Below are 25,642 nucleotides of genomic sequence, written 5' to 3' on the forward strand. Positions count from 1 at the left end.
GAGTTTAAAAGTTTGTTAAAAGTTTGAATTAGATTCTAGAACCAGTTTTAGTTTCTTAAAAAGTATTCCAACTTTTAGAAGCATAATGTCTAGTACAGATGTGAATGTGGTGGAACTCGACACCACACCTTACCTCCATCTTAAGATGAGGGAGCTAAGGTCACTCTGTAAAATAAAGAAAATAACAATGGGCCCCAGACCTTACAAACTACAGCTCCAGGAGCTGTTGGCAGAGTTTGCAAAGGCCAACCCCTCTGAGGATGGCAACTCAGAGAATGAAGATAGTGACTTGGAGGGAAATTCCCCCCCTCCAGTCCTACTTAGGGAGAACAGGGCTTCTCAAGCCCTGACTCCACAAATAATAGTCAGAGATGCTGGTTCCCTCACAGGAGGGACCAACAACTCTGAAATCACTGAGGATAACTCCAGTGAAGAGGACATCCAGTTAGCCAGGATGGCCAAAAGATTGGCTTTGGAAAGACAGATCCTAGCCATAGAAAGGGAAAGACAAGAGATGGGCCTAGGACCCATCAATGGTGGCAGCAACATAAATAGGGTCAGAGATTCTCCTGACATGTTGAAAATCCCTAAAGGGATTGTAACTAAATATGAAGATGGTGATGACATCACCAAATGGTTCACAGCTTTTGAGAGGGCTTGTGTAACCAGAAAAGTGAACAAATCTCACTGGGGTGCTCTCCTTTGGGAAATGTTCACTGGAAAGTGTAGGGATAGACTCCTCACACTCTCTGGAAAAGATGTAGAATCTTATGACCTCATGAAGGGTACCCTGATTGAGGGCTTTGGATTCTCCACTGAGGAGTATAGAATTAGATTCAGGGGGGCTCAAAAATCCTCGAGCCAGACCTGGGTTGATTATGTTGACTACTCAGTGAAAACACTGGATGGTTGGGTAACTGGAAATGAAGTGTATGACTATGTTGGGCTTTATAATTTGTTTATGAAAGAACACATTTTAAGTAACTGCTTCAATGAAAAGTTGCATCAGTATCTGGTAGACCTAGGTCCAATTTCTCCCCAAGAATTGGGAAAGAAGGCAGACCACTGGGTCAAGACTAGGGTAACCAAAACTTCCACTGGGGGTGACCAAAAGAAAGGGGTTACAAAGCATCCCCAGGAGAAAGTGGGTGACACTAGAAACAAAGAAAAAGAGTCCCCTGTAGGCCCCCAAAAACCAGACCAGGTGGGTGGGCCCAGAGACACAACCCAAAACAAAGGTGGGTACCAGGGTAAGAGCTGGGATGCCACTAAGGCATGGTGCCATAACTGTAAACAGACAGGGCACCACACCAAGGACACTTCTTGTCCCAAAAACAAACCCCCTAGCAAAATCCCAGGGGTGACCAGTGTAGCCATTGGGGGTGACTCCTCAGATGAGGAGGTCTTCATAGCCTTCAACTGGAAAAAGGGCCCAACAGGTGAGTTGGAGATTCCAGAGGGAAGTAGACACTTCCACCACCTACAGGTGAATGGAATCCCAGCCACTGCCCTGAGAGACACTTGTGCCAGTCACACTATTGTGCATGACAGGCTGGTGTTCTCAAACCAGTACATCCCAGGTGAGATGGCCAGAGTAAGAGTTAGCCCAGACAGGGTCACTAATAGGCCTGTGGCTTTTGTGCCCATAGAAGTGGGTGGCACTTTTAGCTGGAGAAGGGTGGTAGTCAGTACAGACCTCCCCCTTGATTGTCTCCTTGGAAATGACTACCCAGAGGTTAGTCAGAGCCTAAGAGATGAACTGGTCCAGAGCCAGTCCTCTCCCAAGGATTCTGGAGTGCCTGCCTCTGCAGTAAATGCAAGTAGGCCCCAGAAGAAAAAGAAAAGGAAACAGAGTAGGAAAGGTGGACAACCTTTAGCCAAGGTTCCAGCAAGCCAAGGAGATTCTGCTCCAGTAGGGGAGAACTCCAAAAGTGGCTCTGATAAAGTCCAACCTGACCCACAAGAAGTCCTGACTAGTCAGGCAACTGTTAAGCCTGAGTGGGTGGCTCCTCAGCTAACAGAAGAAAGAGTGGAAGAAGGGTGTTTACTACAAGATGTGGTAACCCCCCACTCTAATACAGCAGACAGGCACCCTGAACCCAAAGAAGCCTGTAACTTAGCCCCTTCCCTTGTAGGTGAAGAGCTAAAGGTGTGGTTCTGGGCACTGACAGCTGTCAGTGGCCTCTGCTGGGTGTTAGCCTTTATGGCTGCACTATCCTTGGCATGGTGGTCTGACCCCATGCCAAATAACAAGTTAGGCCCCCTGACCCTGTTGGTCATGGTGGGGTTACTCCAGCTCTGGGTAACCTCTTTGGGTAAGCTAGGGGTGACCCTGGCTAAGATAAGATTAGCAGAGGTGGATACCTCTAACCCCAAAATAGAGAGAATGGGTGAAGACATAAAAAGCACAGACAAGAGGCAGTTCAGACTAGGTCCCATCACTGTGGAAGTGGGTCAGTTCCCCAGAGGGAATGACCTGAACAGGAGGATGTAAGGTAGAGTAGGCCCTGCAACAAACCAGCCTATTTCCTCTACTCTTCCTCGCCTGACAGACTAGGAAGACTCTCCCAGCTTGGGCTGAGTCTCCTGGCCTGTGGGCTGGGGGGGCTTGTGTAAAGAAATGGCTCCCTGTTGCAGCTACCCCCCACTTTTTGCCTGATACTGATGCTGACTTGACTGAGAAGTGTGCTGGGACCCTGCTAACCAGGCCCCAGCACCAGTGTTCTTTCACCTAAAATGTACCATTGTTTCCACAATTGGCACACCCTGGCATCCAGATAAGTCCCTTGTAACTGGTACCTCTGGTACCAAGGGCCCTGATGCCAGGGAAGGTCTCTAAGGGCTGCAGCATGTATTATGCCACCCTAGAGACCCCTCACTCAGCACAGACACACTGCTTACAAGCCTGTGTGTGCTAGTGAGAACAAAATGACTAAGTCGACATGGCACTCCTCTCAGGGTGCCATGCCAACCTCCCACTGCCTGTGGGATAGGTAAGTCACCCCTCTAGTAGGCCTTACAGCCCTAAGGCAGGGTGCACTATACCACAGGTGAGGGCATATGTGCATGAGCACTATGCCCCTACAGTGTCTAAGCAAAACCTTAGACATTGTAAGTGCAGGGTAGCCATAAGAGTATATGTGCTGGGAGTCTGTCAAAAACGAACTCCACAGCTCCATAATGGCTACACTGAATACTGGGAAGTTTAGTATCAAACTTCTCAGAATAATAAACCCACACTGATGCCAGTGTTGGATTTATTAAAAAATGCGCACAGAGGGCATCTTAGAGATACCCCCTGTATTTTACCCAATTGTTCAGTGCAGGACTGACTGGTCTGTGCCAGCCTGCTGCTGAGAGACGAGTGTCTGACCTCATGAGGTGAGAGCCTTTGTGCTCTCTGAGGACAGAAACAAAGCCTGCTCTGGGTGGAGGTGCTTCACACCTCCCCCCTGCAGGAACTGTAACACCTAGCAGTGAGCTTCAAAGGCTCAAGCTTCGTGTTACGATGCCCCAGGGCACTCCAGCTAGTGCAGATGCCCGCCTCCTGGACCCAGCCCCCACTTTTGGCGGCAAGTCCAGGAGAGATAATGAGAAAAACAAGGAGGAGTCACTGGCCAGTCAGGACAGCCCCTAAGGTGTCCTGAGCTGAGGTGACTCTGACTTTTAGAAATCCTCCATCTTGTAGAAGGAGGATTCCCCCAATAGGGATAGGAATGTGACCCCCTCCCCTTGGGAGGAGGCACAAAGAGGGTGTACCCACCCTCAGGGCTAGTAGCCATTGGCTACTAACCCCCCAGACCTAAACACGCCCTTAAATTTAGTATTTAAGGGCTTCCCTGAACCTAAGAATTTAGATTCCTGCAACAACAAGAAGAATGACTGCCTAGCTGAAAACCCCTGCAGAGGAAGACCCGAAGACAACAACTGCCTTGGCTCCAGAAACTCACCGGCCTGTCTCCTGCCTTCCAAAGAACTCTGCTCCAGCGACGCCTTCCAAAGGGACCAGCGACCTCTGAATCCTCTGAGGACTGCCCTGCTTCGACGACGACAAGAAACTCCCGAGGACAGCGGACCTGCTCCAAAAAGACTGCAACTTTGTTTCAAGGAGCAGCTTTAAAGACCCTGCAATCTCCCCGCAAGAAGCGTGAGACTTGCAACACTGCACCCGGTGACCCCGACTCGGCTGGTGGAGAACCAACACCTCAGGGAGGACCCCCGGACTACTCTTCGACTGTGAGTACCAAAACCTGTCCCCCCTGAGCCCCCACAGCGCCGCCTGCAGAGGGAATCCCGAGGCTTCCCCTGACCGCGACTCTCTGAAACCTAAGTCCCGACGCCTGGAAAAGACCCTGCACCCGCAGCCCCCAGGACCTGAAGGACCGAACTTTCACTGCAGAAGTGACCCCCAGGAGTCCCTCTCCCTTGCCCAAGTGGAGGTTTCCCCGAGGAAGCCCCCCCCTTGCCTGCCTGCAGCGCTGAAGAGATCCCTTGATCTCTCATTGACTTCCATTACAAACCCGACGCTTGTTCTAACACTGCACCCGGCCGCCCCCGCGCCGCTGAGGGTGAAATTTCTGTGTGGGCTTGTGTCCCCCCCGGTGCCCTACAAAACCCCCCTGGTCTGCCCTCCGAAGACGCGGGTACTTACCTGCAAGCAGACCGGAACCGGGGCACCCCCTTCTCTCCATTCTAGCCTATGCGTTTTGGGCACCACTTTGAACTCTGCACCTGACCGGCCCTGAGCTGCTGGTGTGGTGACTTTGGGGTTGCTCTGAACCCCCAACGGTGGGCTACCTAAGTGTCTTACTTACCTGGTAAAACTAACAAAAACTTACCTCCCCCAGGAACTGTGAAAATTGCACTAAGTGTCCACTTTTAAAGTAGCTATTTGTGAATAACTTGAAAAGTATACATGCAATTGAAATGATTCAAAGTTCCTAATGTACTTACCTGCAATACCTTTCAAACAAGATATTACATGTTAAATTTGAACCTGTGGTTCTTAAAATAAACTAAGAAAAGATATTTTTCTATAACAAAACCTATTGGCTGGATTTGTCTCTGAGTGTGTGTACCTCATTTATTGTCTATGTGTATGTGCAACAAATGCTTAACACTACTCCTTGGATAAGCCTACTGCTCGACCACACTACCACAAAATAGAGCATTAGTATTATCTCTTTTTACCACTATTTTACCTCTAAGGGGAACCCTTGGACTCTGTGCATGCTATTCCTTACTTTGAAATAGCACATACAGAGCCAACTTCCTACAACCATGTACTAGGGACTTATAAGGGGACACCAGTATGCCAATTGTGGAGTGCAGAAAAGACCAAGGTAACCAAATTTGGAGGGAGAGAGGACAAACACATGGGTTCTGGTAAGCAGGATCCCAGTGAAATCAGTCTAAGCACACTGATTGGCAAAAAGTGGGGGTAACCATGCCCAAAAAGAGGGTCCTTTCTACAGGGAGAACATGTGAACAATGTAAAATCTCTCACAAACAGTTCAGGGATGGTTTAGCTGTAAAATGGAAAACAAACTGCAGAAGATGTGACTTCTGGACAGAAGGGTCCACCTGGGGCCTTAAAGGCAAAGCACACTTTTTTTGATCTTCGTCTATGAGTGATTCTTTATCTGCTTACTTTTCTTTTCATTTCAGTTTAAATAACCACAGGCAAAGCCAATACAATACACCTTTGCAACTTATTGGCTGTCTCAATGATTCATACTGAAGCTCAAGGATGTGGATTCACCAAAATGCTAGGGTTAGTGGAATAGAGATCACATAACCTTTCATACTAACATCGCAGGAAGTGACATTCTCTCATCTGTGACCCTGAATCTTCCTAGGAAGTGATGTCACAAGACCTTATATCACATTAACTGACACACTGCTGGTGTGCCATAATAATTACATGATTAATATATCAACACACTACCAATGTCTATTTTAGCATTCACAGATTGTGGGGTGCCACAATGATATGTCGGGGGAATATTACTTGTTTCTCACACATGAAACATTGTGCTCGTCTGAAGAGGATATAGTGCCACAAAACACAGAAAAGCATTGTGTACATAAATTATTTATATCACAATTGTCATAAGTTAATAACTACCCTAGTGTAAGTTAAGGATGAGGAAAAAGGTGATTTAAAAATACTAAAAAAATAGAAATTATGCCCACAAATATTAACTGATGTAGACCATATATTAGATATGAACTATGTTATTATCTTAAATCTTTCCATATTGTTAACGCATTTGGATTTATAATCATTGCACAACACTATTACTTGTGTGAAGCACAAAGGTGAAAATTTAATTCAAACACATTTTTCATGTATTTGCAATAGTGAAACTCAGTAAAAACATTTTTTATAATAAGTTTTTTTTTCTTAATTCATATTTTTGTTTAATCAGAAGAGTGTGCACTGCACTGATGAATTGATTCATTTTACAAAGCCTGAAGAGTAATGTCTGGGCCCCTGTGGAAGCTACACAAAGTAAGCAGCGCACATCAAGGTGCTGCTTATCTTTTGTTCCTGCAGTGGCAGCTGGTGATCTTTGAATGTGGTGGGGCTCGACCCTTTCACAGAGGGTGTGGAGAGGTGGGGCTGTGGCAGGGTGGACATCTCTGTCCAAGGAAATTTAGAAACAAAAGGGAATCAAAGACTGTATTTTAAAGTCCAATTATCACATAAATTTGTCAAAGGTCATAGGAATGGTGTTTTTAACTCCCCAGATGAACCAGTTTTTTTTTCAAAATATGCTATGGATGCCCCAATATGTCAAACAAGCATTTGCAATGCAATAGGTCTTGTGTTTACTTGAGTTGGAGGTACTGACATTGTAAAAGCATAAATGCACTTTTTTGCCACATTAACTGGTCAACCCTGCCACATATTTTGGTCGTTTATGCCACATAATTCAAGTTGCCCTGAATATAACTAAAGGGCTAGTAGGCACTTAAAACACAAACTACACTCAGGTGCAAAACATATTTACTTGGAAGTTGGTACAGGTGCCATTGCCCGCGGGGCAATGAATAGATAATTGTACTCCAAGAGTGCGTGCTTACTGGATCACTGTCCCTTTACTGCAGTCTGGGGAGTCGAACAAAACACCCACGTCACACGCTTGTGGAAAGCCATCTCACATGATGAACTGAAATATTAGTTATTAAATATTGACCATTGTACAGCATAATCAACTGTAAGCTCTCAAGGTTATTTTTTATAAATACATGCACACACAGCTCAAGTTTCACAGACTCAAATGTGTGTAGTTCATCTAGTCAGGTTTCTGCTTTGCATTTGCAGCTTGTATAAGGTTATAAAAATAAAACTACAAGTCCCAGAATGCAAAGCAGAAACATAAGCTAAATGAGTGAATCATGTATCTAACTAGGGCGCTGGATACCTTTACGAACACTACTTCAAGGATTGGTTTCCAGCATATATTGCGCTATAAAAATATAACAAGTTCCAGAATGAATATGTGTGCTGCAAAGAACATATACTAAGCAGATCAGAGTGCATATAATGTAAAAAAGTCAAAATAACTCTTGAAATTAATATTCTTTTTGGAGTAAGAATGTACTTTTGTCTAGTGGAAGTTTGGACTCATTATAAGGTAGCGTAGATGGTAATGTTCTTTCTGGAGACAGAACATACTTTTGTCTAGTAGAAGCTTGGCCTTATTATAAGGTAGCGCAGAAGGTTAACGTGCCTGCTGCAAAGAACGTGTACTAAGCAGATCAGAGTGCATACAATGTAAAAACCACACAGGCGATCGCGCTTGCGCTCTGAGCACTGTGAGCGCAATGGCAGCCAAGAGAACGTACTTGTCTAGTGGAGGCTTGAAGTCATCATAATGAAGAGCACAGGGTTAATGTGCCTGCTGCAAAGAACGTGTAATAGGCAAATCACAACACGCATGTAATGTAAAAATGTCAAAATAACTCTGGCGATTTATGTTCTTTTGTCTAGTGGAGGCTTGGAGTCATCATAAGGTAGTGCACAGGGTTAATATGCAGCTGCAAAGAACGTGTACTAAGCACTAAGAGTGTATATAATGTGAAAACGATACCGCCGATCGAGTATGCGCTATGAGTGCTGTAAGCGCCATGACAGTCATGAAGCGCAGACAAAAAAAAAAAAGTAGTTCACCCACACTGACGTACATCGGTAATCATGCAATTATCCCTGTAAAAGGATCGGTATCCAAGGCGGTAACCAAACCGCCTCAAGGCGGGACAAACGTAAATCATTTACCAATTACATCAAGTGAATTTTTAAAGGTGAGCACACAAATGAATGTGATAGGCGTGAGGTGGGAGGGGGTAAAAGCCCACAATACTTACAACAGGTCAAAGCATTTTCATGCTCGACCTAAAACAAAAAAAACGGCAGTTACCCAGAGGCAAACACGAGTGTCAAGATCATGTCAGAATTTGCTCCACAGTGAAATGTTGCAAATCACTACATTAAATATGTTGTGTTATTGTCATGCCTACAACAAGCCTAGTGTAAACCATCAGAAAGGATCTCCTCAGAATATTCTGCAATTTGTTGTTGCTATGTTTTTATACTGCGTCTTTAACTATTATTTTTACCCAAAAAACACACAATATAAAAACAGAGTAGCTTTAGATCAGAGGGCTTCATTAATTGGTCCTTGCTTCAGCCTATCACGAGTTACAGCATGGGGCAATTTCACACTGGCACTCTTCACTTTGAGAGACCACACAAAGCCTGTATATTTTCCTCATTTGCCTACCATTAGATCCTTTCTATTCCGTTGCAAAAAGCTGGTTCAAACACATTTTTGAAATATTGTTATTTTTAAATTGGCTTTAAATAGTAAATAATTATTAATTTGAGTGCTTGGGTAGGTGGTGATTTATTTTTCGTTTTCTTCACAAATAATATTAATAATAGAGTACGCAAGGCAACTGAAAGGCCTCTTGTTTAAAAACGTCATTAGTAAAACACGCTTATAGGGGAATGTTTTTATTGCTAGCAGATAGCAGTCACTTTTACGTGATGGCACATTTTCTTTTGTGGCGTATGCATCCAATAAAAAAAAAATGCACCAGGTTGCCAAGGCCAGACCTACTGGTGTTATCAATGCGTGTTCTATCTGTGGTATCAAAATCATTGATGACTAATGCGAGGCCAGTTAGAGTGTTCTCTTTATAAAGTTCAAACATTTCTACATCATCACTTTGCGGTGGTCACGACGAGGAAGGCACATGCCCGGCCCTTATTCAGAGGGGCTCATGAACCCATGATGGTATCTCCCAGATGCTGCTACATAATTACACCACTTGCGCCTTACCACGGATGGCCTGCCTGCCAAAGTCCAAGAAAGTGAGCAAAGGCAAGGTGATGAAGAAATGACAAATGGGGCTTTCACTGGCCTAATGCCTGTTGCAAACACTGTTACGGTGCCCCACAGCTGCAAAGCAATAATACCAGGGTCTTAGTTACTTGAAGTCAGGTTATGGTATTATCAATAACAAAAATGACCGACTGTAGTATAAAGACGTGGTAATCTAATTTTCCCCTTCTACTTTTGAACTGTTAACATGGCCCTATTTGCCATTAATTCGGGTTTTATCTCCACTTGGTGAAAGAGGCTATCTGCCTAGCAAAGCACCATGAAATAAAAACACCAGATGTTCACTGAATTAATGTTCTTTGTACAACGAGGCTAATTGGTTCTATTTTGCCGATCTCACACAGGTCTTCGGAGAATCGAACAAACTTACAATTAATTCGGTGAATACGTTCGCATGTGTCGCAGTGGGGGTCGGAAAGGCGGCTGGGTCTCGCAGCAACTGAACTGCTACCCCCTAACTGATGCGCTGTACACAAGACTCCTCAAATTGGCTTCTGGCAGCGGGATACAATCTGCCTGGAGCAGTAAGTTACCCCCACACAAGTTTTGTCCTCCTGCAAACACACAGGCGCGCGCACAGGGTGCCAAGGCCAAATATTCAGTGATGTTTGTCGGACTTCAAAACTAACATTCAAAATCAAAACCAAGATACGAGCTGGTAACATTAACAAATTGGCCAAAAGAATATGCGGGGGACATATGAACGGCACAGATTTCTTTCTTAAGAGCAAAACGTGAAAGCAGGCACAAAAAACATTTTAGAGTGGAATATTTACACTGCACGAAAATTACCCCAGCGTACCGGTTAACTAGGTTCATCGTTCAGCCATACCTTATCCAAAACATGCATCATGTCTCTGGGCAACGTCAATCACACACAAAGCATCATTATCCTTCCTTATGTATATAACAGGCAATTCATACTCTTCCTCTCGGACAAGATTCCCAACACAAGAATCAAGTTACTGCCTGCATTACCAAAGTTGCTAACTGGATGAACGCCAACTATCCCAAGCTCAACATCAAAAGGACAAAAATAATGATCTTCGGCAAGAACACTTCACCATGGTCCTCCAAATGATGGCCGGCTGCACTCTGATCTACATCCACACGTAGAGCCCGTTGCAGGAACATCAGAATATCAACTGAACTTTACCACTGCATCCTGCTTCTACACCCTGAAGATGCAGAAGAAAATCTTAAAATGGCTCACAAGCAACACTAGAAAAACTGTCACTCACATCCTAGTCACCAGCAAGTTGGACTATGGGAACACTCTCTATGCCAGGATCACCAAACAACTCACTAGAAGCCTACAAACCAGCCAGACTCATCCTCTCACGTAGAACTCACATCACAACACACCTCAGGGAACCACACTGGCTCCCAATACACAAAGATACTCAATTCAAAAACAAAAATATGGAAAATGTTATTTACCCAGTGTACATCTGTTTGTGGCAAGTAGTGCTGCAGATTCACATGCTATGCATGGCTTTTCTGACATCTAGTGTTGGACCCGGAGTGTTACAAGTTGTTTTTCTTCAAAGAAGTCTTTTTGGAGTCACAGGATCGAGTGACTCCTCATCTCGGTTACAGTGCGCATGGACATCGACTCCATTGCTGGATTGTTTTCCAGCAAAGGGTGAAGGAAGGCGTGATAGAGCATAAGAATACAAAGAGATGTCCATGAAAATGTAAATGTATATACATAAGTACAAATGTTCAACTTAAACAACTACAGGCTTCCGGGGAGGAGGGTGGGTGCATGTGAATCTGCAGCACTACATGCCACAAACAGCTGTACACTGGGTAAGTGACATATTCTGTTCAATGGCACGTGTAGCTGCAGGTACACATGCTATGCATAGACGACAAAGCAGTTAGTCCTCCCAAAAATAGCGGTGGCTAGCCTGTAGGAGTTGAAGTTGTTTGAAATAGTATTCTTAAGACAGCTTGGCCTACAGTGGTATGTTGCTGTGAAAAAACATCAACACAGTAGTGTTTTGTAAATGTATGAGGAGTTGACCACGTGGCTGCTTTACATATATCAACCATTGGTATGTTTCCTTAAAATGCCATTGACACACCTTTCTTTCTTGTAGAATGTGCTCTAGGAGTGATCAAAAGTGGTCTTTTTGCTTTGATGTAGCATGTTTGTATGCATCTAACAATCCATCTTGCTAAACCTTGTTTATGTGGTTCTTGGAAAGCAACAAAAAGTTGTTTTGTTTTTCTAAAATCTTTGGTTCTGTCTATATAGTACATAGGAGCTCTTTTGAGATCTAGGGTATGAAGAGCTCCTTCTGCCACAGAGTCCGGCTGTGGAAAGAAGACTGGCAATTCCACTGTTTTGCTGATGTGAAAAGGAGATACTACTTTTGGTAAAAATTTTAGATTTGTTCTAACTACAACTTTATGTTTGTGCACTTGGAAATAAGGTTCTTCAAGAGTGAAGGCTTGTATTTCACTAAATCTTCTTAAAGAAGTAATAGTTACAAGGAAAGCAACCTTCCATGTTAAATATTGAATTTGACAAGAGTGCATGGGTTCAAAAGGTGGTCCTATGAGTCTGGTAAGTACGATATTTAAATTCCACGATGGAACAGGTGGTGTTCTAGGTGGAATTATGCATTTTAATCCTTCCATGAAGGCTTTAAGAACAGGAATTCTGAACAGTGAAGTATGTTGAATATTCTGGAAGTATGCAGATATTGCAGTGAGGTGTATCTTGATGGATGAAAAAACAAAATGTGATTTTTGTAAATGAAGTAAATAGCATACAATATCTGGTATGGATGCTGTAAGAGGGCCAGTGTTTTTAGATTGACAGTAGTACACAAATCTTTTCCACTTGTTTGCGTAGCATTGTCTAGCAGTAGGTGTGCGTGCTTGTTTAATTACTTCCATATATTCTGGTGGAAGTTTTAGGTAACCAAATTCTATGACTTCAGGAGCCAAATCGCTAGATTGAGAGCATTGGGATTTGGATGCCTGATTTGACCTCTGTTCTGGGTTAACAAATCCGGTCTGTTTGGGAGTTTGGAATTTGGTACTACAGACAGATCTAGGAGTGTCATGTACCAAGGCTGACGTACCCATGTTGGTGCTATTAGAATCCTGGTGAGTGATGTTTGACGTAGTTTACTGACTAGAAAAGGAAGGAGTGGGGGGGAGGGGGGGGGCGAGGGGGGGAAGCGTAAGCAAATATCCCTGACCAACTGATCCATGGAGTATTGCCCTTGGATAGAGGAAGTGGGTGTCTGGATGCAAAGTTTAGGCATTTTGCGTTTTCGCTTGTTGGAATAGATCTATCTCTGGTGTTCCCCACTTTTGAAAGTACTTTTGAAGTACTTGGGAGTGAATCTTACATTCGTGTGTTTGTTGGTGATTTCTGCTTAGGAGATCTGGCAGCTGATTGTCTATCCCTGGAATGTATTGTGCTAATAGATGAATGTGACTGTGAATTGTCCATTTCCATATTGTTTGGGCTAGCAGGGACAGTTGAGATGAGTGTGTCCCACCCTGTTTGTTGAGGTAATACATGGTTGTCATGTTATCTGTTTTTACGAGAACAGTCTTCGGTTTGAGAAGAGGTTGAATCGCTTTTAGAGCAAGAAATACAGCTAATAGTTCTAGGTGGTTTATGTGAAGCTGCTTCTGTTTGGCATCCCATTGCCCATGAATGGTCTGATTGTTGAGGTGAGCTCCCCAACCGATCACTGGTAAGTCTGTTGTAATTATGGTCTGAGGCACAGGGTCTTGGAATGACCGCCCCCTTATTAGATTGCTGCGATTCCACCATTGAAGGGACATATGTGTTTGGCGGTCCATCAACACTAGATCTTGAAGTTGACCATGTGCTTGAGACCATTGTCGTGACAGGCATTGTTGTTAGGGCCTCATGCTTAGTCTTGCATGTGGAACTGTGGCTATGCAAGATGCCATCATTCCTAGAATTTTCATGATAAATCTTATAGTATGTTGTTGATTTGGCTGTATGTGTGGTATGAGATTTTGGGAAGCTTGTATCCTTTGTGTATTTGGATAAGCTAGGGCTTTTTGAGTATCTAGGATAGCACCTAGGTAAGGTTGTACTTGTGCTGGTTGAAGATGTGATTTTTGGTAATTGAGAGTGAACCTTAGCATATGCAAGGTTTCTATCACATAATGAGTGTGTTGTTGACATTGCGTAAAATTGCTTGATTGTATTAGCCAATCATCTAAATATGGAAAGACATGGATGTGAAGTCTTGTTAAGTAGGCTGCTACTACTGCTAGACATTTTGTGAACACTCTTGGAGCTGTTGTGCCGAATGGCAACACTTTGAACTGGTAATGTTTTCCTGCTATGACAAACCTGAGGTATTTTCTGTGAGCTGGACGGATGGGTATTTGGAAATACGCATCTTTGAGGTCTAAAGCAGTCATGTAATCTTGTTTTTGTAGTAGTGGAATGACATCTTGCAGAGTTACCATGTGAAAATGCTTTGACAGGATGTATCGATTGAGGGGCCTGAGGTCCAAAATGGGCCCGAGGGTGCCGTTTATTTGGGGAATCAGGAAGTAAAGTGAGTATATCCCTGTTCCTTGTTGAGAATGTGGAACCAATTCTATTGCTTGTTTTAATAGTTGAGATTGTACCTCTTGTTGCAACAGAACACTGTGTTCTGGGGACAACTTGTGGTATTGTGGTGAAATGTTTGGAGGGGTAGAGATTAATTCTAGGCAATAGCCATTGCAGATAATTGATAATACCCAATTGTCTGTGGTGATATTTTGCCAATGAGAGTGGAATTACTGTAGTCTTCCCCCCACAGGAGAAGTGTGGAGTGGAAGGGTGGGAAGGAAGTCACTGCTTAGGTGGTTTGCTTTGAGGTTTGGAATTTACCTCTGCTTCTGAAATATTGTCCTCTAAAGGACCCTCTAAACCCCCCTCTTTGATATTGGGTTTGTTGTCCCTGCTTTGTTTGGGAGGTGGAAGCATCAGAGAACTGTGGCTTAAAAACTCCTCTAAACTGGGGTCTGCGAGAAGAGCCTCTATATGGTGGTCTATAAAGCCCCCATTGCTTTCGCAGTATCGGAGTCTTTTCTCAGTTTTTCAATAGCGGTGTCTACTTCTGGGCAGAATAGAGGTTTCTTGTAAAAAAGGCATATTAAGTATTGGCTGTTGAATTTCTGGTTTAAAACCAGAGGAGCGTAGCCATGCATGCCTTCTAATTGTGATGCCAGTATTGACACTCAGTGCGGCTGTATCAGCAGCATCGAGGGCAGACCTTATCTGATTATTGCTTATAGCTTGTCCCTCTTCCACAATCTGTTGTGCTCTCTTTTGATGCTCCTTTGGAAGGTGCTGTAGAATATCTTGCATCTTGTCCAAATGGGCCCTGTCATATCTGGCTAGAAATACTTGGGAATTGGCAATTCTCCATTGGTTAGCCGCTTGTGTGGCGACTCTTTTTCCCGCTGCATCAAATTTCCTACTTTCTTTATCAGGAGGAGGTACGTCTTCTGATGACTGGCCGTTTGGTCTTTTCCTTGCCGCACTGATTACCACGGAGTCTGGAGGGACCTGATGTGTTATATAGTCTGGGTCTGTAGGAGCAGGCTTATATTTTTTATCAATTCTAGGGGTGATGACTCTAGCTTTGTCAGGCTCATCATCGATCGAAACACCAACGAATAAGAAGGTTTTCCGATTCGAAATCTTGGAGCGAGAGGAAACACATCCGAACCCGACAGCGGAAAGAAAACAATCTAACAATAGAGTTGATGCCCATACGCACTGTAACCGAGAGGAGGAGTCACTGAATCCCGTGACACACACACACAACACTCTAACTACCTCAACAATTGCATCTCCTGTGTGATGAAACTTTCATTTTTTAAAGACAACACACTGGCTAGCAATAATTTGTTCAGTGTTGTTGGTCAGTACCAGGGAGCTGAAATTACTAACCCACACCACCTCCCCAGAGTAAGTCTTACACCGCTGTGCTTCGGTACACTGAGAGAGGCAAGAGCTAAAATTGAGTCAGAGCCCAATAAAAAGACAACCGCAGACTTATTAGTTGTGAAGGTCTCACAACCTTTGCAGCCAATAACCCAATTTCCTACACTCATTTCAACTCACACGTTTACGCTCACTTATGCTACCTCATTCTCATTCTGGCTCAGTCATACTTTCTCGCTCACTCACTTTCACCTGAATTAATTTGTACTCTCATTCTTACTTATTCTCACTCACTTTGAATCACTCATTCTCACTCCCACTCTCCAACAACCTCACATTCATTCTGACTTATTCATTCACACTCACTTGCAGTCACTCGTACTCTAACTCACACTCCCTGGCACTCAATCTCACTCACTACCTGTCATTCACTACCATGCAATTTCCTACGAGGAATTTAGATGAGAGTACAGCCCGAACCGCTGAACAGAATAATTACAGCAAATTTGGCAGAAAGCTAAATCTTGGTCCAGAAAGAGGGCTTTTTGCAATTTGTTGTAAATCTGTTTAATAGTTTTAGAGCTATTAAAGAAAAAAAGATTTAAATATATCTGGAAACGCGGATCTACCGCAGCGGATTCAAGGATCCGCACAGCAGCAGCAATGGCTTTTGTGGCTGTCATACACAAACCATCGAAATTCATCAGTTATAGTTAGTTATCTCAAGAAACTAGAGCTCATGCCCTTAAGTAACTAACTTGTGTCCCTGCAAAACACTGCTAACTACCCCGCATATTACATCAGTCATGACATCACTGATAATATCATTACAACACCTGCAATAAAATTACTGATGAGAAAACTGTGCATGGCGGAGCACAAGTTATATTTACCTTAGGGCATGAGTTATATTTTCTGCTGAATTTCTCTGGTTTTGTGTGTGTGTAAAATCTGAACCCAACTATATGTCCCTGTAAACCTTTGGCTTTTTCGTGAAGTTCTAAGATAGTTGAATCTATTTCCTAACTACAATGTCCCTGTGATCTTTGATTTTTCAGTATATATACACACACATATATATATATGGAAAATGTCACTTACCCAGTGTACATCTGTTCGTGGCATGAGACGCTGCAGATTCACATGCTGTGCATTATCCTGCCATCTAGTGTTGGGCTCGGAGTGTTACAAGTTATTTTTCTTCGAAGAAGTCTTTTCGAGTCACGAGACCGAGGGACTCCTCCCTTTCGGCTCCATTGCGCATGGCCGTCGACTCCATCTTAGATTGTTTTCCCCGCAGAGGGTGAAGTAGGAGTTGTGTATATAGTAAAGGTGGCCATGCAATGGAGTAAGTATGTATGTACATAATGTGTATAAGAATAGTATATATTTACAAATTTCCAAGTTTCATTAAACTTATAACGGCTACAGGCTCCCGGGGAGGCGGGAGGGCGCATGTGAATCTGCAGCGTCTCATGCCACGAACAGATGTACACTGGGTAAGTGACATTTTCCGTTCAATGGCATGTGTAGCTGCAGATACACATGCTGTGCATAGACTAGTAAGCAGTAATCTCCCCAAAAACGGTGGCTTAGCCTGTAGGAGTTGAAGTTGTTTGAAATAATGTTCGTAATACAGCCTGTCCTACTGTGGCTTGTTGTGCTGTTAACACATCTACACAGAAATGTTTTGTGAATGTATGAGGCGTAGACCATGTGGCTGCCTTACAAATTTCTGTCATAGGTATATTTCCTAAAAAAGCCATTGTGGCGTCTTTTTTCCTAGTGGTATGCGCCTTTGGTGTAATAGGTAGATCCCTTTTTGCTTTAATATAGCAGGTTTGAATACATTTCACTATCCATCTAGCAATGCCTTGCTTAGATATAGGATTCCCCGCATGAGGTATTTGGAAGGCTACAAATAATTGTTTTGTTTTGCGAAACTGTTTTGTTCTGTCAATGTAATACATTAGTGCTCTTTTGATGTCTAACGTATGTACGGCTCTTTCTGCTACTGAGTCTGATTGTGGAAAAAAGACGGGGAGTTCCTCTGTTTGGTTTAGGTGGAATGGTGATATAACTTTTGGTAAGAATTTTGGATTTGTACGGAGAACCACTTTATGTTTATGTATTTGTATTTGTATAAAGGGTTCTTGTATAGTAAATGCTTGTATTTCGCTTACTCTTTTAAGAGAAGTGACAGCTATCAGGAAGGCTACCTTCCAAGTTAAGTATTGCATTTCACAAGAGTGCATGGGTTCAAATGGTGGTCCCATGAGTCGTGTTAATACAATATTGAGGTTCCACGAAGGGACCGGTGGTGTTCTCGGGGGTATGATTCTTTTTAATCCTTCCATAAATGCTTTGATGACTGGGATTCGAAAGAGCGATGTTGAATGTTTAATCTGCAGATAGGCAGATATTGCTGTGAGATGTATTTTAATAGAAGAGAATGCTAGGTTAGATTTTTGTAAGTGTAATAAGTAACTTACAATGTTTTTTGCGGAAGCATGTAGTGGTTGAATTTTATTATTGTGGCAGTAGTAAACAAATCTTTTCCATTTGTTTGCATAACAATGTCTTGTAGTAGGTTTCCTAGCTTGTTTAATGACCTCCATACATTCTTGTGTAAGGTCTAAGTGTCCAAATTCTAAGACTTCAGGAGCCAGATTGCTAGATTGAGAGATGCTGGATTCCGGTGGCTGATCTTTTGTTTGTGTTGAGTTAACAGATCTGGCCTGTTTGATAATTTGACGTGAGGTACTACTGATAGGTCCAGCAGTGTTGTGTACCACAGTTGGCGAGCCCAAGTTGGTGCTATGAGTATTAGGTTGAGTCTGTTTTGACTCAGTTTGTTTACCAGATAAGGAATGAGTGGGAGAGGGGGAAAAGAGTAAGCAAATATCCCTGACCAACTCATCCATAATGCATTGCCCTTGGACAGAGGGTGTGGGTACCTGGACGCAAAGTTTTGGCATTTGCGTTTTCTTTTGTTGTGAATAGGTCGATTTTTGGTGTTCCCCAGGGTAGAAAGTAATCTTGTAGGATCTGGGGATTAATCTCCCATTCGTGTGTCTGTTGATGATTTCGACTGAGATTGTCGGCTAACTGGTTTTGAATCCCTGGGATGTATTGTGCTATTAGGCAAATGTGATTGTGAACTGCCCAATGCCAAATCTTTTGTGCTAAGAGACACAGTTGTGACAAGTGTGTCCCTCCTTGGCTGTTTAGGTAATACATTGTTGTCATGTTGTCTGTTTTGACAAGAATGTGTTTGTGGGCTATCAGTGGTTGAAATGCTTTCAATGCTAGAAACACTGCCAACAGTTCTAAATGATTTATATGCAGTTGTTTTTGTTGAACGTCCCATTGTCCCTGTATACTGTGCTGGTTGAGGTGTGCTCCCCACCCCATCATGGAAGCATCTGTTGTGATCACGTATTGAGGCACTGGGCCCTGGAATGGCCGCCCTTGGTTTAAATTTATAGGGTTCCACCATTGAAGCGAGAAGTGTGTCTGGCGGTCTATCAACACTAGATCTTGGAGTTGACCCTGTGCTTGTGTCCATTGTGTTGCTAGGCACTGTTGTAAGTGCTGCATGTGTAGTCTTGCGTTTGGGACAATGACTATGCATGAAGACATCATGCCTAGAAGTTTCATTACAAACCTCACTTGGTAGTGTTGGTTTGGGTGCATGTTTAATATTATGTTTTGGAAGGCTTGCACTCTTTGTGGACTTGGAGTGGCAATCGCCTTTTGTGTGTCGAGTGTTGCTCCCAAGTATTGTTGTATTTGGGACGGTTGTAGATGTGATTTTTGGTAATTTATAGAGAACCCTAATTTGTGTAGAGTTTCTATAACGTATTGTGTGTGAAGCAGACACTGTTGTTGAGTGCTGGTTTTTATTAACCAGTCATCTAAGTAGGGGAATATGTGCTTGTGCTGTCTCCTTATATGAGCAGCTACTACTGCAAGGCATTTTGTGAATACCCTTGGGGCTGTTGTTATCCCGAATGGTAACACCTTCAATTGGTAATGCACTCCCTGTATTACAAACCTTAAGTATTTCCTGTGAGAAGGATGTATGGGTATATGGAAATATGCATCCTTTAGATCTAACGTTGACATGTAGTGCTGTTTTTTGAGTAAGGGAATCACGTCTTGAAGTGTTACCATGTGGAAGTGATCTGATTTGATGTAGAGATTCAGAGTTCTGAGGTCTAATATGGGTCTCAATGTTTTGTCTTTCTTTGGAATTAGGAAGTACAGGGAGTAGACACCTGTACCTTTTTGATGTTTGTGCACTAGTTCTATTGCTTGTTTTTGTAACAATGCTTGAACTTCTAGTTGTAACAGGTCTAAATGTTGTTTGGACATAGTGTGCTCTTGGGGGCACATCGGGTGGGAAATTTATGAATTGTATGCAATAACCATGTTGGATAATGGCTAGGACCCATGCATTCGTAGTTATGTTTGCCCAGTTGTGGTAGTATGCGGTAAGTCTCCCCCCCCACTGGTGTTGAGTGGTGGGGTTTGTGACATTGAAGTCACTGTTTGGCGTGAGGGGTTTTTGGGCTTTGGAATTTCCCCCTTGCTTATGGGAATTGTCCACCCCTGTATGATCTTCGAAAACCACCTCTTTGGTACTGGCCCTGATATGTGGGTCTGGCTTGTGAGGTGGAAGGCTCTGTGGTTTGGGAACAAAACCACCCTCTAACTTGTGGCCTTCTAAAAGTGCCTCTGTTTTGTGGGGAGTAGAGCGCACCCAGGGCTTTGGCCGTGTCCGTGTCCTTTTTGAGCTTTTCGATTGCCGTATCCCCCTCCGGCCCAAACAATTGTTCTTGGTTGAACTGCATATTTAGCACAGCTTGCTGGATTTCCGGTTTAAAACCTGAGCTCCGTAACCATGCGTGCCTGCGAATGGTTACTGCAGTGTTCACTGTCCGTGCTGCTGTGTCTGCAGAGTCCATTGCAGACCTTATATGGATGTTGGAAATCGCTTGTCCTTCCTCAACAACCTGTTGGGCACGCTTTTGGTGTTCCTTGGGCAAGTGCTGTATTATATGGTGCATCTCGTCCCAGTGTGCCCTGTCGTAGCGAGCCAGTAGAGCCTGCGAATTGGCAATCCGCCATTGATTGGCTGCCTGTGCTGCCACCCGCTTGCCTGCAGCATCGAACTTCCGACTTTCCTTGTCGGGCGGTGGTGCATCTCCTGACGATTGGGAGTTTGCCCTTTTTCTGGCTGCTCCCACGACCACCAAATCTGGTGTCAGTTGCTGTGTTATAAACACAGGGTCCGTTGGGGGAGGTTTGTATTTCTTCTCCACCCTAGGCGTGATGGCTCTGCCTTTCACTGGGTCCTGGAACACCTGTTTGGCGTGCTTTAGCATGCCTGGGAGCATTGGCAAACTCTGGTAAGAGCTGTGAGTGGATGCCAAGGTATTAAATAAGAAGTCGTCTTCTATCGGCTCCGCATGCATTGCTACATTATGGAAAGTAGCTGCCCTTGATACCACCTGCATATATGCAGTGCTATCCTCTGGTGGTGACGGCCTTGCCGAGTACCAATCAGGACTGTTGTCTGAGACCGATGCATCATATAAGTCCCATGCATCCGGGTCATCTTGTGTCATCCCCGTGTGTGTTGGCGACTGCATTGGGGGTGTTGCTACCGGGGACAGATGTGGTGAGTGCAGTGGTGAAGGTTGTGGCAAAAACCTTGGGGGTGTTTTGTCTCTTGCCACTTTTTCTTTTGGCTGCATTTCCACCTCTTGGAATGCTAGCTTTCTTTTTATTTATATTGGTGGAAGAGTTTGAATTTTACCAGTCTCTTTCTGGATGTGCAGCCTCCTTTGAGTGTGGTCTGGCTCTCCCATACCTAATTCCTGCTCAAATCTGTGCCCTTGCATTTGGCTGGAAAGTCCGTGCTCTTCTGTGTAGGAGCCTGTTTTCGGCTCCGAGGCTGCATGTTTCGACACCAAAGGTTTCGGTACGCTCTTTTTCGGTTCAGAGGAAACCTTTTTAACTTTGGGGGTGTTGAACTCTCGGCGCAGAGTTGTTTCGGAGCCGGTATCTTGAACGGAGTCGGATGTCTTCGGCTCTTGGGAGGCCTTTTTCGGTGCCGATGTTTGGTCAACGTGTTTTCGGGTTAAGCCATGGCCTGTTGGCGGTGGCATCCCCTTGACCTTTATAATTTTGGAGTGAGTCTTGGCCGGGGCAGATTTACTCACAGTTTTTGGCTGCGCCTTCGGCTGCTCAGTTTCGGAGTCGTCCGAGTCCGATTCGTGAATGGAGAATCTCTCCTCTTCCTCGACGTCGATCTGTTCGGCCGGTGTCAACGCCATCTGAAGTCTTCTGGCTCTTCGATCGCGTAGGGTCTTCTTCGATCGAAATGCCCGGCAGGCCTCGCAAGTATCCTCCCTGTGTTCTGGTGATAGACACAGATTACAGACCAAGTGTTGGTCTGTATAAGGATACTTTGCGTGGCAATTCGGGCAGAAGCGGAAGGGGGTCCGGTCCATGAGTTTCGGCGATGGACGCGGTCGGGCCGACCAGGCCCCGCTGAAGAGTGGAAGCCCCAAAGGGCCGCCGGAGCGCTTCTTCTTTCGGTGTCGAAGTACTAACACTAGACCGGTACCGAGCGCGAACAATACCATCGAATTTTCCGATAAATAGCTAACTTTCCCGATTCGAAATACGGAGCGAAGAGGAACAAGTCCGAACCCGATGGCGGAAAGAAAACAAACTAAGATGGAGTCGACGCCCATGCGCAATGGAGCTGAAAGGGAGGAGTCCCTCGGTCTCGTGACTCGAAAAGACTTCTTCGAAGAAAAACAACTTGTAACACTCTGAGCCCAACACTAGATGGCAGGATAATGCACAGCATGTGTATCTGCGCGCACACAAGGTTACAGGAACTTAAATATTACAGGGATGCTATAGGTAGCTTAAGAGTTTACATAAGCAAAACTACAGGGAGTGCAGAATTATTAGGCAAATGAGTATTTTGACCACATCATCCTCTTTATGCATGTTGTCTTACTCCAAGCTGTATAGGCTCGAAAGCCTACTACCAATTAAGCATATTAGGTGATGTGCATCTCAGTAATGAGAAGGGGTGTGGTCTAATGACATCAACACCCTATATCAGGTGTGCATAATTATTAGGCAACTTCCTTTCCTTTGGCAAAATGGGGCAAAAGAAGGACTTGACAGGCTCAGAAAAGTCAAAAATAGTGAGATATCTTGCAGAGGGATGCAGCACTCTTAAAATTGCAAAGCTTCTGAAGCGTGATCATCGAACAATCAAGCGTTTCATTCAAAATAGTCAACAGGGTCGCAAGAAGCGTGTGGAAAAACCAAGGCGCAAAATAACTGCCCATGAACTGAGAAAAGTCAAGCGTGCAGCTGCCACGATGCCACTTGCCACCAGTTTGGCCATATTTCAGAGCTGCAACATCACTGGAGTGCCCAAAAGCACAAGGTGTGCAATACTCAGAGACATGGCCAAGGTAAGAAAGGCTGAAAGACGACCACCACTGAACAAGACACACAACCTGAAACGTCAAGACTGGGCCAAGAAATATCTCAAGACTGATTTTTCTAAGGTTTTATGGACTGATGAAATGAGAGTGAGTCTTGATGGGCCAGATGGATGGGCCCGTGGCTGGATTGGTAAAGGGCAGAGAGCTCCAGTCCGACTCAGACGCCAGCAAGGTGGAGGTGGAGTACTGGTTTGGGCTGGTATCATCAAAGATGAGCTTGTGGGGCCTTTTCGGGTTGAGGATGGAGTCAAGCTCAACTCCCAGTCCTACTGCCAGTTCCTGGAAGACACCTTCTTAAAGCAGTGGTACAGGAAGAAGTCTGCATCCTTCAAGAAAAACATGATTTTCATGCAGGGCAATGCTCCATCACACGCGTCCAAGTACTCCACAGCGTGGCTGGCAAGAAAGGGTATAAAAGAAGAAAATCTAATGACATGGCCTCCTTGTTCACCTGATCTGAACCCCATTGAGAAGCTGTGGTCCATCATCAAATGTGAGATTTACAAGGAGGGAAAACAGTACACCTCTCTGAACAGTGTCTGGGAGGCTGTGGTTGCTGCTGCACGCAATGTTGATGGTGAACAGATCAAAACACTGACAGAATCCATGGATGGCAGGCTTTTGAGTGTCCTTGCAAAGAAAGGTGGCTATATTGGTCACTGATTTGTTTTTGTTTTGTTTTTGAATGTCAGAAATGTATATTTGTGAATGTTGAGATGTTATATTGGTTTCACTGGTAATAATAAATAATTGAAATGGGTATATATTTGTTTTTTGTTAAGTTGCCTAATAATTATGCACAGTAATAGTCACCTGCACACACAGATATCCCCCTAACATAGCTAAAACTAAAAACAAACTAAAAACTACTTACAAAAATATTCAGCTTTGATATTAATGAGTTTTTTGGGTTCATTGAGAACATGGTTGTTGTTCAATAATAAAATTAATCCTCAAAAATACAACTTGCCTAATAATTCTGCACTCCCTGTATAGAAACCATGGTATACTTCTGCTTACCTCAAGAAACTATAACTTGTACCCTAATGTACTCAAGTCATTTTTAAAGGGAGACACCCAGGTTTTCCCAGGGTTGACTCCTCAAGCATATGAATTAAATCAACTTTCAAGTGTGAAGTGCTGCTTGCTTTTAGGGTCTCCTCAGGATGTTGAACTGGAAGGAGCCGGGGAAGTAATAAAACATTGAACAGAAGTGAGTTGAAAAGATTTACGACTGTAGGAGGCAAGAATTGTATGTGCACATCCTTCAAAGATCAGTTTACCTTTGCTTGATTTTGTTAGAACCATTCCTCATCCCTGTAATGTGATGAATTTTGGGGAGTCATATTTTGTGAATAATTTTTCTAAAATCTCAAATTTTTTGTTTTCCAATGAAACCCAATGATTTAAGTCTTGTATTTCCTTTTTTGATGCTTAACCTTTCAGGGGAAGACTCATATTATCCTTAGCCTTTTTGGTTTTTAACATTTTCCATAACTGTATCCATGTACCCTATATGTTCTTTTCTTTTCCTCCCCATGTGTGCCCTTTTTATAGTATCCTTAATTGGACCAGCTCCAGCCTTTTCTTTTTAAAGCCAACATATATCTATACCCCCTTAAGTTATACCTCTCACAATTGCTCTTCACCCTAATCTTTTTTTCATTATCTGTACCCTTTCAATTATTTTGTCTTGTATTATGTTCATCATCTCAATGTAATTATTCTTAGATTTTGCATACCATGAAAGACATGTCTCAGAGAGTGAGATCCCTTAAGCTCTCAAGCAAAGTTAAATTGGCTCAGGAACGAAGAGAAATGTTCAACTACCACTGCCCTAAGAAAAATTTCTCTTTAACAAGAATCATGCAGATATGCGCTGGCCAGGAGGGAAGAGCAATATTGCAGAAAGTTCCATATCTACAATTGCCCAAAATGATCAAAATGCTTCTCCATGTTGCACCCACTCACAATGATAATTCAATAATACAGTTAACAGTCAGTTAACCATTGTGCATGCCTTGCTTGACAAAGGGTACATGTTCTTCACTATTTCCATGTGGTGAGGTGATCTCTTCAGCTGCGAAAAAAGGTGAAAAACATCCCAAGATTTTTTTTGTTTTTTTTTTAAAAGAATATTTTGTCCTGTACATTATCAAACAAAGAACAGGTGAACTATTTGTACACAGAAAAAAGTTGTATGTCTAGACACTGTGTAGTCTTACCTGTGGAGGTTCATATATGGCAGCTACCTCTGCTCGGATACCCAGGGGGATGTCCTTATGTTCAGTGTACCGCCCATACAAATAGCCGATGTGCTGGTTTCCCGTCTTCCTCCAGAAATCGAGGAAACGGTCAGCGATGGTGTGGTTTTCAAACATGATATTATCAACATGTCTGTATTTCTGTGGAATAAATAGCGAGAGATGTTAGGACAAGTTACCAAAGCTTAGACCTCACCACACTTCTTGAGACACCCATGCTCAAAAGGAGGTCAGAGTGTTAGAGGTCATCACAGTTGAGTCAATAATGATGAGACTCATGAAATCTACAACATCTCAAGTTTCTGGTACTACATCAACCTGTATCCCTAACTGGCCAGGAGTCTAGGGGATCACATCAGGTGACCTCCCCCAAGTGCTGGAAGAGTAGAAAACAAAAGACCATTGCCTAAAAAAGTATCTAAGGGAGACCCCAAATAAGTATTGCTTCTAAACGCATCAATGATCTCA

General features: G+C 43.6%; 1 protein-coding gene across 1 annotated transcript in view; it reads right to left on the minus strand.

Annotated features, from left to right (window-relative positions):
* The window catches only part of NPLOC4 (NPL4 homolog, ubiquitin recognition factor), a 340,333-nt gene that overhangs the window by 223,549 nt on the left and 91,142 nt on the right, over positions 1 to 25,642 (minus strand). Inside the window, exon 8 of the mRNA XM_069199778.1 lies at positions 25,136 to 25,315. Coding sequence (XP_069055879.1) covers positions 25,136 to 25,315 — 180 coding nt within the window. The remainder of the gene's footprint in view (positions 1 to 25,135; positions 25,316 to 25,642) is intronic.

Source organism: Pleurodeles waltl, chromosome 7, assembly GCF_031143425.1.
Source record: "Pleurodeles waltl isolate 20211129_DDA chromosome 7, aPleWal1.hap1.20221129, whole genome shotgun sequence".
Taxonomy (NCBI): Eukaryota; Metazoa; Chordata; class Amphibia; order Caudata; family Salamandridae; genus Pleurodeles; species Pleurodeles waltl.